Genomic DNA, 14,488 nt, shown 5'->3' with positions numbered 1-14,488 from the left:
TCCTACACTCTAGGGACAATTTTACAATTTTTACCAAAGCCAAATTAATCTACATACCTGTGCATCTTTGGAGTGCGAGAAGAAACTAGAGCACCCGGGGAAAACCCACGCGGTCACAGGGAGAGGCTGGTCCTGGCACACCTTAAAAGCTGCCTACCCCCCACACTGGATCCCTATCAGTTTGCCTACCGCAAGAACAGGAGTACGGAGGATGCCATCTCAATGGCACTTCACTCCGCCCTCTCCCACCTCGACAACAGAGACACTTACGTAAGAATGCTGTTCATCGATTACAGCTCAGCATTCAACACCATTATACCATCAAAACTGATCACCAAACTCGGTAACATGGGCATCGACCCCTCCCTCTGCAACTGGATACTGGACTTTCTAACCAACAGACCCCAGTCTGTTAGGTTAGACAAGCACACCTCTTCAACCCTCACCCTGCACACCGGCGTTCCACAGGGCTGTGTGCTGAGCCCCCTCCTCTACTCCCTCTTCACCTATGACTGCACACCTGTACATGGTACTAACACCATCATCAAGTATGCAGATGATACAACGGTGATTGGCCTCATCAGCAACAACGATGAGTCGGCCTACAGGGAGGAGGTCCAGCACTTAGCAGCATGGTGCGCTGACAACAACCTGGCCCTTAACTCCAAGAAGACCAAGGAGCTCATTGTAGACTTCAGGAAGTCCAGGGGCGGCACGCACACCCCCATCCACATTAACGGGACGGAGGTGGAACGTGTTTCTAGCTTCAGGTTCCTGGGAGTCAACATCTCCGATGACCTCTCTTGGACCCATAATACCTCAACTCTGATCAAGAAGGCTCACCAGCGTCTCTTCTTCCTGAGGAGACTGAAGAAGGTCCATCTGTCTCCTCAGATCCTGATGAACTTCTACCACTGCACCATCGAGAGCATCCTTACCAACTGCATCACAGTATGGTATGGCAACTGCTCTGTCTCCGACCGGAAGGCATTGCAGAGGGTGGTGAAAATTGCCCAACGCATCACCGGTTCCTCGCTCCCCTCCATTGAGTCTGTCCAAAGCAAGCGTTGTCTGCGGAGGGCGCTCAGCATCGCCAAGGACTGCTCTCACCCCAACCATGGACTGTTTACCCTCCTACCATCCGGGAGGGGCTACAGGTCTCTCCGTTGCTGAACCAGCAGGTCCAGGAACAGCTTCTTCCCGGCGGCTGTCACTCTACACAACAACGTACCTCGGTGACTGCCAATCACCCCCCCCCCCGGACACATTATTATTTATTCAAATCATTTGCTATGTCGCTCTTCCAGGGAGATGCTAAATGCATTTCGTTGTCTCTGTATTGTACACTGACAATGACAATTAAAACTGAATCTGAATCTGATCTGAATCGGAGAGCGTACATACTCCGTACAGACAGCACCTGTAGTCAGGATCGAACCCAGGTTTCTGGAGCTATAAGGCAGCAGCTCTACTGTTGTGCCACCGTTGTTTTGTGTATTAACCAGCATCTGTAGTTCCTCGTTTCTACAATTACAAGCTTTTTAAAAAATGCTCACGCTGTATTTAATCATATAGACCATTACTGACCCCTTTTGATTTCATCCTGAAAACCTTGCAATTAATTTCCAACTCTTTCAATAATTTAGTGCCTATAAATCCCACTCAGAATGAGAAAGGACAATCACATCTGTTGGCAATGGAATAGAAAGCAGAATCATTTACAGAGATTTGGTAAACAGCTTTTAATTATTTACATTATCAAGTTTGTATTGTTAGCTTATATTATCCAATACATTCTAGGAACCAATTCTTCATTACTTTACGATGGAATGTTAAATATTTCAAAGGGGCTCTGAGAATATCTTTAAATCCTTTCCTCTTCCCTCCAGGTTATCTCTTGATTAGGTGCCAATTTCTGGAGAAGTCTGAAGAAGGGTCTCGACCCGAAATGTCACCTATTCCTTTTCCCCAGAGATGCTGTCTGACCCATTGAGTTACTCCAGCTTTTGTCAGTTTTAGGAGTCTGGAGATGGATTTGCAATCAAATTGACCCACCAATCAAAGTCAACAGAGTGGAATTGGAAGATCAGTGGTGGGAATTGTAGTGTGGGAGTGGTTAACATGGTTGGCTTGCGTATATTATGTGTTTAGTTTAGTTTTGTTTATTTTAGAGATACAGCACGGAAACAGACCCTTCGGCCCACCGAGTCCGCGCTGACCAGCGATCCCCGCACATTAACACTACCCTGCACACACCAGGGACAATTTACATTTACACCAAACCAATTAACCTACAAACATGTATGTCTTTGGAGAGTGAGATGAAACCGATCTCGGAGAAAACCCACTCGGTCACGGGGAGAACGTACAAACTCCGTACAGACAGCACCTGTAGACAGGATCGAACTCGGGTCTCTGACGCTGAAAGCACCGTAAGGCAGCAACTCTACCGCTGCGCCCACCGTGTCACCCTGTGGATTTGATTTGGTGAAATTGTTGGTACTTCTCTCGCGCCTTGAAGATGCCCACTATTGCAGGTGAACACGTTTTCAGAAGATGGAGATTACCACAAGGTTAGTTTAGAGAAACAGCACGGAAACAGGCCCTTCGGCCCACCGAGTCCACGACGGCCAGCCATCCTGGCACAATAACACTATTCTACACACACTAGGGACAATTAACAATGGTACCAAGCCAATTAACCTTCAGAACTGTACATCTTTGGAGTGTGTGCGGAAATCGATCTCGGAGAAAACCCACATGGTCACGGGGAGAACGTACAAACTCCGCACAGGCAGCACCTGTAGACAGGATCTAATGCGAGTCTCTGGCGCTGTAAGGCAGCAACTCTACCGCTGCGCCACCGTGCGAATGAAAAGTTCAAGGTATCCATTCAGGATTGGATAAGGACAACAACAAAAAAAATCAAATGGCGAACATTTAAAACTGAGAACAGAAGAGGTCAACAGGAATGCAGAAACTGTGTGGGGAGAGGCGGAGGAAGGGGCTACCTGAAACGAATGAGGGAAAAGAGGGGGTGTGAATAACATGTTTAGCAAGATTAGGAAGAATCCCATTTAAAAAAAATGAAGTACATTAAGGACAAGAGGATAACCCAGGGTAAGGGCAGTCATCATCATCGGCGGTCACTCAAAACCAGTACGACTGTCCTCTCCTCTCCATCGGGTCATCTACTTGTGGGTCTGCAAATGTCTGTAGAGGCCGATCCGCGATCCACACACCATGGTGCAATGTGGGCAGCGGTGGTTGGTAGTCGTCGGGCCCCCTTCTCTCCCTTACGGTGTTGTCGCTTTGTCTCCGCGACACGGCGTAGTTTCGTTTCATGACGTGCAGCTCCTTCCTGCACGGATTTCCTCCAGGAGCGCCTGTCCGGTGCAATATGCTCCCAGTTGCTCGATGTGATGTGGAATTTCTTCAGACTGTTCTTGATGCTGTCCTTGAAGCGTTTCTTTGGCCTGCCGGGAGGGGTCGCTGATCTTCCTTCAGTTGAGAGAATACAGGATCTGTTCAGGGAGGCGTGTGTTGGACATGCGGATGACATGGCCAGTCCATCAAAGTTGGTGATGCTGGTCATGTTGGCCTCCTCCAAAACGCTGATGTTGGTACGTTTGTTCTCCCAGCTGATCCTCAGAATCTTTCGCAAGGATCCATCGCAAGGAGCAATCTATGCGTGGCGCCAGAGGATACAGGTGAAGTCTTACATGACAATCCACCCTCATTACTTTGGACATCTTTATTACAGATTTGGGTCATAGTGGACCATAAAGTTAAAAAGTTATCATATCTAAGATGGCCACACAACTAACTTATCTATCATCTACTAAAGATAAAATAAATTACAGTATGTTAACTTTTTTTAAATTTACAATCTTTAAAGCATTATATATTTTGTGTGCTTTCCTGTTTATTGCGTTTGTTTAGTGCAGTGGTTCTTAACCTTTTTGGCATATATACGCGTAAACGCAAACAAAATACTGTATGTGATATGTACCTTTGTTAGGTTCCTAAAAATGGGCTCAACAAATGGATATGATATTTATGACCCCTTCATGTCCCCCCGGTCAAGCCACAAATGACACCCCCATGGGGGTCCCAACCCCCAGGTTAAGAACCACTGGTTTTGTGTATGGTTGATATTCCATGACTGCACATATAAACCCTCCCTTACTGGGTTTATGGCCCCATAGCAGAAGCATCCACATCACGGGGCTGGAAACTGGAAGTATCCTGAGCTAATTCTGCTACCACCATCATCTATTGAGACAAGCGATGGCTTCCATTGAAAGCTTGCTTCCTTTTCAGGACTGACGATGACAGCGAGGCCAACATTTGTAACAAGATGGACACGAAAAGAAAGAAGACGAGGTTTATAGCGGACAATCGGTATTAAGAGCCCCACCCCACTGTGGTCCCTTGTACCGAGGGTTATCTATACACATCTGAGAACAACATGAATTACAAACATTTTAACCATAGATTTTAGTTACTTCTAAAGCAAGATATTTTCCTTTTCATTCACAAAAATCTTCCATAGATATCTGAGAGAAGGAACTTGAACTGAAAATATTTTTTAAAAGGTGTGTTTAATTTCCTCCTTAAGGCAGGTATAAGAGAGCTCTCAGCACCTAGTCTTTCCTCCAGTCTTTCCATCACCTTTGGAAACTTTTATTGCTGTTTATCAACATGAGGACCAAAGTTGTGCCAATCAAAGTCAAAGAAGCCATTATGAGTGAGAAACAAGAATAAAACTGTTAGAGACATCAGCCTAATCTCAGGCTTACCAAAATCAACTGTTGGGAAAATCATTAAGAAGAAAGAGAGCACTGATGAGCTTACTAATCGCAAAGGGACTGGCAGGCCAAGGAAGACCTCCACAGCTGATGACAGAAGAATTCTCTCTATAATAAAGAAAAATCACCAAACACCTGTCCCACAGATCAGAAACAGTCTTCAGGAGTGGATATGTATAAAACTGGCCTTTATTAAAATCATAGAAAATAGGTGCAGGAGGCCATTCAGCCCTTCGAGCCAGCACCGCCATTCAATTTGATAACCTGACAATGGGCAGTTTAACCACATGTGATTTTTTCTATTACAAATCTCAAATTGTGGAGTACGGAGGCAAATAAATAAACAATGGGTCTTTGTCCCAAACATTATGGAGGGCACTGTATGTTTACTTATCTGCAAGTAAGAATTTCATTGTTCCATTTTATGACATATGACAATAAAACACTATTCACTCTCTCTGGCTCCCTATTTCACTCCTCTCCTTATTTGACACTTTTCCATCTCAAGCCTTTGTCACTTACTCCATCTATCTGCCACTTAAACCCCCCCCCCCCCCCCCCCCCATCCCCATCCCCTCACTTGTATCCATCTATCACTTGCCAGCCTTTGTCCTACCTCCACCTTTCATTGCCAGTCCTCCCCCCCCCCCCCCCCCCCCCACCACAATCAGAACCGAAACATCACTGATCCACATCTCCCCAAGATGCTGCCTGAGTTGCTGAGTTACTCCAGCCTGCCGTGGACCGACGGCTCGTCCGGTGGCTCTCCCACCACAGACTCGGCTCCGAGCCATGGGCGTTTACAGGAACCGCGCCACAGAGAGCGAGGAGTGTCCGGCAAGAGCAATGGACTGACCCGGCGTGGGGCCACCAAGAACAAAGGGGGGCCGCGGAAGGTAAGGGGGACCCAGCGGGGGGGGAGGGGGGTTGCCGAAACTAAAACCCGGCAGGGGCGAGGGACCCAGTGTGGATCTAAACAAAACTGGACCAATTCATCTATACATTAATCAGGTACAGGAGCCTGCAACATCCAGGTTCAGGAACAGCTGCTTCCCCACAGCCATCAGACTATTAAACTCAACTCAAACAAAAATCTGAACTTTAATAGCCTATTGCACTTTATGTGTGTGTGTGTGTGTGTGCGTGTGTGCGTGTGTGCGTGTGTGCGTGTGTGCGTGTGTGTGTGTGTGTGTGTGTGCGTGTGTGCGCGCGCATTCAATGGTATATGGACACACTGATCTGTTCTGTATTTATTTATGCCTACAACATTCTGTTGTGCTGAAGCAAAGCAAGAATGTCATTGTCTTATCTGGGACACATGACAATAAACTCTCTTGAATCTACATCCTAATTTTAAAGAATGTAATAAACAGGAACTGCAGGAATTGGTTCCTACAGAGGTGCTGCCTGACCCGCTGAGTTACTCCAGCATTTTCTGTCTCGCTCTGTTACAGAACATGTCTGCATCTGCCAATGTCCCAGGCTCTAATCACCCACTTCCTTTAAGATATTCTTTGATCACCTGTCCTTGTGGCTTGCTGCCAAATGTTGTTTGTTAATGGTGTGATGGTCCCTCTAAGTCAACTGTGCTAGATATAGGTAGGTCTACCAGCATGTACAGATTGCTGTCAGATTGGTTACCAATGCACCCATTTTCAGATGTATTCGTTAAATGGTCAACACCAGAAATGGTTGCCCACTTCTGAAATATGTCAAACATGCCATTCTATTGTTAGCCAAGCTAAAAATCAGCACCAGGAGAGAAGGTTTCTTCAGGGCAGCACGGTGGTGCAGCGGTAGAGGTGCTGCCTTACAGCACCAGACACCTAGGTTCAATCCAGACTACGGGTGCTGTCTGTATGGAGTTTGTACCTTCTCCCCGTGACCGCATGGGTTTTCCCCGGGTGCTCCGGTTTCCTCCCACACTCCAAAGACGTGCAGGTTTGTAGGTTAATTGGCTTTGGTAAAATTGTAAATTATCCCTAGGGTGTAGGATAGTGCTAGTGTGTGGGGTGATCACGGGTTGCCAATGACTCAGTGGGCCGAAGGGCCTGTTTTTGAGCTGTATCTCTAAACCAAGCTAAAAAGGAGTTTCCCTTTTCACTGCATACCAAGGACTTTGTCCCTGGGACTGTTGCACTACAATGCTGAGAACTATATTCTGTACTCCGTATCTTTCTCTCTACCTATTGCACTTGAGTTTGGCTTGGTTGTATTTATGTACAGTATCTGATCTGATTGGGTAGCATACAAAACAAAGCTTTTCATTCTGCGTTGATGCATGTGACAATAATAAACCTGAATGTACTTTGGAAAGCTGTTCGCACTTTCTTCTGCCACACCTACATGTACTCTAACAGGTTGCTTTGCAGAATTTCCCTTACGTCCGAGCCCTCAAGGAAAACTATAGTTCATTTGAAACAAATCTAATGATAAGTTCTCCGAAGGTACACAAAAATGCTGGAGAAACTCAGCGGGTGCAGCAGCATCTATGCTGCTGCACCCGCTGAGTTTCTCCAGCATTTTTGTGTACCTTCGATTTTCCAGCATCTGCAGTTCCTTCTTAAACACGATAAGTTCTCCGAGTTTAGTTTCCTGTCATGGGTACAGCGAAAAAAATTGTTGCATGCTAACCAGTTAGCGGAAAGACAATACATGATTACAATCGAGCCATACACAGTGCACCGATACATTATAAATGGAATAACGCGAATAATGTTTAGCGCAAGATAAACCCAGTAAAGTCCAATCAAATATACTCCGAGGGTCTCCAGTGAGGTACAGTCATTCAATATTGCTCTGTTGATGGTTCAGTTGCCTAACAGCTGGGAGGAAACTGTCCCTGAATCTGGAGGTAGTATGTTGCACACCACTGCATTTCACCTGTCAGTATCCATGTTAGTTCCCTTACAAATGTTTGATTCTGATACAAACCCTCCATTTTGGCCCCTCTTATCGTCACCTTTCAGTGTAGCGTAGTTTTAAAAGAGGAAATAAATAGGAATTAATTCAGGACTCATCTCCCATGTGAAAGATGAAGCAGGGAATTAATGAGGATGGAGTTTATGAAGAAATAAAGAAAACAACTATGTTAATGGAAAAATATAGCCTTCACTTTTCCTAAATCTAATCATACATCCAAAAACACCAGGATCAGCACCATGAGATATTCAGCGGACTGGGCGATCGTTTCGCTGAAGACCTGTGCTCAGTCCGCCTTGGCCTTCACGATCTCCCAGTTGCCAAACACTTTCACTCCCCCCCTCCTATTCCCTTACTGACCTTTCTGACCTGGGGCCTCCTCCACTGTCAGAGTGAGGCCACACACAAATTGGAGGAACAGCACCTCATATCTTGCTTGGGCAGCAGTATTCCCTCCCTCTCTGTCCATCTTCCTCCCGAGTCATCCTGCTAGTTCCACTGTTTGTATCCCTTCGTTATCACCACTTCCACATCCAACAATGGACCATTGTGGGCTCCACTTTTCCTAGCTTATCGGTTTTGTCTGATTTGTACTGTACCTTTTCATGCCTCTAGCTTCCGTCTCCTCGATTCTCAGTCTGAAGAAGGATCTTGACCTGAAACGTCACCTATTCATTTTCTCCAGAGATGCTGCCTGACCCGATGAGTTACTCCTGCATTTTGTGTCCATCTTCAATGTAAACGAGCATCCGCAGTTCCTTCTTGCAATTTCAATCACAAGGTAATTTCAAAAGCCTGTTTCAAAACCTAGCCAATTTTCTCATGCACTTCTACTTCTGATATAATCGCAGTTTTTGTTTTCTCCCCCAAATATTTGATTTCCAGCCAAGTCTTTGTGACAATAACTGTCACAAGCACGTGGAAATCCACCCATCGACTGGTAGGAAACGTTTCTTACCACAGAAAAAAGAAATGCTCCTCCCCGGAATAACGAGGCAGGGAACAAACAGTGGGTCTCTCAGTAACACAGCTTTCAAAATAAAACACGATTGCAATCCATTGAAGGACTAAATTCAAATAAGGGAGAGAACGCCAAGGAATATAAATGCAATAATGTAACGCTGCAACACACACACTTCCGTATTTTGATACACACTCGCTGCCAGGGCAGGGCTACACTGATCGGATCACTCGATACTCTTTGCAGCAATTCTTCAAAGGAGGAGGGAGGAGAGGGAGAGATTTTTTTTTTAAAGCACAATGCCAGCTTATACCTGAAGGATGGGTCTTCGTTCGCGCCTTTGGTCGGGGAAGCCAAGCCGCTGCGTTTGTTGAAGAGCTTCTGGAATAAAGTCGGTGGCATTTTTGCTGTGGGAATGGCAGCACACGCACCCCCGCCGAGCCCCACTGTCATGTGAGCTTTGCTCACAGACGCCGCTTCAGGGAAACTCCAAACCACTTTGCTCATTGGCCCTCTATCGACAGACCTGTTCTGTACCGAATGTAATTATTGGTTGCCTCTCTCATCTGGTAGCCCACATGCTTAATGATTTTTTTTAATGTTTTGGTTGTTTGGGAGAGTGTTCCATGTGAGTCAGGAACTGAGTTTGCCTCCTCTAGCACTGCTGTAAATACTCACCTCTGATCATTGCAAATACTGCTTTTATGTGCAAGGAGAAATTATTTTTTGTTTTGCAGGTTTTTTGATCTGCACCACTATTGTTTTTTTCTTGCGGAAAAAACAACAACACTTCACAGTGGGCGGGGTGAGAGCGTTTCGCGTCGCTCTCTGCACGGCTGGGCAGTCTTGTTATCAAGACAAGTTGCAGATGCATTTCCAGCACTAAACCAGGAATAAATAGTCTACCCTAAATGCTTTAAAGCATTTTACCACAGAGCCATCATCTCTTACGGGCTCTATAAAATCCATTTAACCAATTTCCCTTTTTTATTACGGTTTTGGGTCCGAAGAATAGACACACATTTTGAGTATTATTGAAATTCACACTTCGTATTACAAGTGAGAAACACCATTTATCAAATCTGTCAAATCTTTTTCGATTATAAAAGAGTTGCATGTTCTCAAGAATCCGTTTTACGATTTTTAATACATTTTTAACATTTATTTAGGCTAGCATTTATTTCCCAATCCTAAATGCTGACTGATCATAGTGCATTTCTATCAGAGAAAACCATTCTTCTCTAAGTCTGGAGTCACAAAAAGCTAGACTGGGTTAGATCAGTAGAATTCCTACTCTGGGGCAGGTAAATTTCACGACTGGAATGATGGAATTCGGTCCATAATTATTAGTCCAGCCACCCGGTTCACTAAAATAATAATTTAACCATTGTACCATCACTATACCTGGACATAATTTCATGCGGAGATAGACACAAAATGCTGGAAAGGAAAAGGAATAGGTGACATTTCAGGTCGAGACCCTTCTTCAGAATGGATCAGTCTGAAGGGTCTCGACCTGAAACTCATCTATTTATTTTCTCCAGAGATGCTGCCTGACATTCTAGTTTCCTCTAGCTTTTTGTATCTATCTTCGGTTTAAACCAGCATCTGCAGTTCCTTCATACACACAATTTCATGCATTTTGTATGCACTTCCCTGAAGATGCCCAAACTGGGCAATATAATTCCATCTGTGACTCAATAAATAATTTGAATAGACCTCTTTTATATTCAGTAACTAACCTTATAAAACCTGGCATCTGATGGGGTAAATCTTCAAGCAATTCACCAGATCTGAAACTGGTCTTTCCGCCACTAGGCAAGCCAATGGTTTATTTCCACTGAAAATTGAGATAATTTGTATTCTATTAGTAGCAATGCACCAGGGTAACAAATTGATAGCCTATCTCTCTTTTTTCTGCCCCGCACTATCTTTTAATGCATGTAAGTGTATGAGTACCTCTGATTTTGTTTTTTTTTAACATAGAACATAGAAAAGTAAGCATATATCAATCCCTTCACTCCAAACTGTTTTTTGCCAAACATGATGCCAAGATGAACTAATCTCATCTGCTTGCACATGATCCATATTCATGTGATCCCTCCATTCCCTGCATATCAAATTTTATTAAAACTTAATATAATGTTATGATTAAAACTGGGTAGAATATGAAATTGAGTGGTGTAGACTACATTCAATCTCCAAAAGGAATCCATTCATAAGTGATGGGAGTAGAATTAGGTCATTTGGCCCATCAAGTCTACTCCACCATTCCATCACCGGGTGGCGCCATCAGCGATGGCAGCCTCGCCAACGGTCTGTCTGTCTTTTCGTTTTTTTTGTTATTTAAAAATACAAAGACATATCAAGAAATCTTTGAAGTGCAATTTGTTAACAGAATAAAATAAAAATAATGTTCTATTTGTATAGTTAAGTGGAATGTACAAAAGCAGATTATGGTCTAAATTTTTTTCATAGGTGTGTGGACAGGATATCTTTGCAATGTAGAATCAAAAAACAGATGCTAGTTTACAAAAATGAATACACAAGGTGCTGGAGTAATCCAGCAGGGTAGGCGCATCCCTAGGGAAAATTGATAGGTTACGTTTCAGGTATGGACCCTTTTTCAGACTGAAGAAGGGTCCTGACCTGAAACATCACCTATCCATATTCTTCAGGGATGCTACCTGACCTGCTGGGTTACTCCAGCACTTTACATCTTCAAATTTGCAATGTAGTGGACCGCACAAGGATTCTGTAAATACTGTATTAATGGCTGGGTGGTGTATTAACATAAAACAAAGACATTTCTAGCCAATACTCGATCAGATTCAATGTGTGGCTGGTGGTGGGGAATGGGGAGTGAGCCACACTAGGCCACAGGCAGCGACCTGAGACAGTTATCAAGAGTCAGGAGTGTTTTATTGTCATATGTCCCAACATAGAGCAATGGATTTCTTACTTGCAGTAGCACAACAAAATATGTAAACACAGTACTCCGTAAAACATAATATATATTTATATATAATAGAGGGAGAGGGAGAGGGAGAGGGAGAGGGAGAGGGAGAGGGAGAGGGAGAGGGAGAGGGAGAGGGAGAGGGAGAGGGAGAGGGAGAGGGAGAGGGAGAGGGAGAAATAAATAAATAAACAATAATGTTGCCAAATCAAAAATATGGCTCCCAAGTTTGTAAGATAGCAATAGTGATACCTTCAAGAGTCAAGGAAACCACATTCACTCTGGGTTATTTGCATTAACCAGCAAGCATCTTGTTAATTGGGATGCTAGTCCAGTTAAGTCAAGTCAAATCAAGAGAGTTTATTGTCATGTGTCCCAGATAGGAAAATGAAATTCTTGCTTGCTGCAGCACAACAGAGTATTGTAAGCATAAATACAGAACAGTTCAGTGTGTCTATATAGCATAGACCATATATACAGTGGCTTGCAAAAGTATTCATACCCCTTGAACTTTTCCACATTTTGTCACGTTACAACCACAAACGTAAATGTATTTTATGTGATAGACCAACACAAAGTGGCGCATAATTGTGAAGTGGAAGGAAAATGATACATGGTTGTCAAATTTTTCTACAAATAAAAAACTGAAAAGTGTGGCGTGCAAAAGTATTCAGCCCCCTTTACTCTGATACCCCTAAATAAAATCCAATTGCCTTCAGAAGTCACCTAATTAGTAAATAGAGTCCACTTGTGTGTAATCTAATCTCAGTATAAATACAGCTGTTCTGTAAAGGCCTCAGAGGTTTGTTAGAGAGCATCAGCGAACAAACAGCATCATGAAGCCAAGGAACACACCAGACAGGTCAGGGATAACGTTGTGGAGAAGTTTAAAGCAGGGTTAGGTTATAAAAAAATATCCCAAGCTTTGAACATCTCATGGAGCACTGTTCAATCCATCATCCGAAAATGGAAAGAGTATGGCACAACTGCAAACCTACCAAGACATGGCCGTCCACCTAAACTGACAGGCCGGGCAAGGAGAGCATTGATCAGAGAAGCAGCCAAGAGGCCCATGGTAACTCTGGAGGAGCTGCAGAGATCCACAGCTCAGGTGGGAGAATCTGTCCACAGGACAACTATTAGTCATGCACTCCACAAATCGGGCCTTATGGAAGAGTGGCAAGAAGAAAGCCATTGTTGAAAAAAAGCCATAAGAAGTCCCGTTTGCAGTTTGAAACAAGCCATGTGGGGGACACAGCAAACATGTGGAGGAAGGTGCTCTGGTCAGATGAGACCAAAATTGAAGTTTTTGGCCTAAATGCAAAATGCTACGTGTGGCGGAAAACTAACATTGCACATCACCCTGAACACACCATCCCCACTGTGAAACATGGTGGTGGCAGCATCATGCTGTGGGGATGATTTTCTTCAGCAGGGACAGGGAAACTGGTCAGAGTTGATGGGAAGATGGATGGAGCCAAATACAGGGCAATCTTGGAAGAAAACCTGTTAGAGTCTGCAAAAGACTTGAGACTGGGGCGGAGGTTCACCTTCCAGCAGGACAACGACCCTAAACATACAGCCAGAGCTACAATGGAATGGTTTAGATCAAAGCATATACATGTGTTAAAATGGCCCAGTCAAAGTCCAGACCTAAATCCAATTGAGAATCTCTGGCAAGACTTGAAAATTGCTGTTCACAGACGCTCTCCATCCAATCTGACTGAGCTTCAGCTATTTTGCAAAGAAGAATGGGCAAAAATGTCAGTCTCTAGATGTGCAAAGCTGGTAGAGACATACCCCAAAAGACTTGGAGCTGTAATTGCAACGAAAGGTGGTTCTACAAAGTATTGACTCGGGGGCTGAATACTTTTGCACGCCACACTTTTCAGTTTTTTATTTGTAAAAAAATTTGAAAACCATGTATCATTTTCCTTCCACTTCCCAATAAAATACATTTACATTTGTGGTTGTAACGTGACAAAATGTGGAAAAATTCAAGGGGTATGAATACTTTTGCAAGCCATTGTATACACACATAAATAAACAAATAAAGTGCAATAGGCTGTTATAGTTCAGAGTTTGTTTGATGGCGAGTTTAATAGCCTGATGGCTGTGGGGAAGCAGCTGTTCCTGAACCAGGATGTACCAGATTTCAGGCTCCTGTACCTTCTACCTGCTGGCAGCGGAGAGATGAGTGCGTGGCCAGGATGGTGTGGGTCCTTGATGATGTTGGCAGCCTTTTTGAGGCAGCGACTGCGATAGATCCCTTCGATGGAGGGGAGGTCAGAGCCTATGATGGACTGGGCAGTGGTCACAACTTTCTGCATACATTTCTGCTCCTGACCGCAATATCTCAAGACCCACATATCTTACAGAATGAAGAATAATGGACCAAAAACGAGAAAAGATATATGAAAGCAAAACAAATAATTCTTGAAGTATCCAATTCATTGATGTTACTCTCGCACCAGGAGTGCAGGCTCTAATACTAGATTATACTTATAATACTTAATGTATATAATCATTCTTATATTCAACAGATTGAATCTCAAGTCTTCAAAGTAGATTTAAGCATTGCTTATTTAATAAATATTAATACATTTTTTTATTTTCCATATACAAGTTAAATATATAAGTTAAATATATGTTAAAGATTAGACATTTCCATTACATGAATAAACATTAATTAAATTATTTTATTCCATTCATAAATTAAGCAGCTACTATGAGTTTTTTTACATTCTGTACTTAAATAAAGCATTGAATGATGAATTTAGGGGAAAGGTCTTGAGTTTGACAGGTACAATAGATCATTTTCGAGCAGGTAGAATCATG

The 14,488-nt window shown here is 43.6% G+C and overlaps 1 protein-coding gene across 2 annotated transcripts in view; it reads right to left on the bottom strand.

The window, feature by feature from the left end:
- fnip1 (folliculin interacting protein 1) overlaps nt 1-9,161 on the bottom strand; it is a 96,226-nt gene extending 87,065 nt beyond the window's left edge. For both annotated transcript variants that reach the window (XM_033029285.1, XM_033029286.1), the window contains exon 1: nt 9,008-9,161. In XM_033029285.1, the coding sequence (XP_032885176.1) occupies nt 9,008-9,147 (140 nt within the window). In that variant the 5' untranslated portion in view covers nt 9,148-9,161. The remainder of the gene's footprint in view (nt 1-9,007) is intronic.
- Between the last annotated feature and the right edge of the window lie 5,327 nt (nt 9,162-14,488).

Source organism: Amblyraja radiata, chromosome 11 (genome assembly GCF_010909765.2).
Source record: "Amblyraja radiata isolate CabotCenter1 chromosome 11, sAmbRad1.1.pri, whole genome shotgun sequence".
In the NCBI taxonomy this organism is placed as follows: Eukaryota; Metazoa; Chordata; class Chondrichthyes; order Rajiformes; family Rajidae; genus Amblyraja; species Amblyraja radiata.
This window is presented reverse-complemented; position numbering and strand designations above follow the sequence as displayed.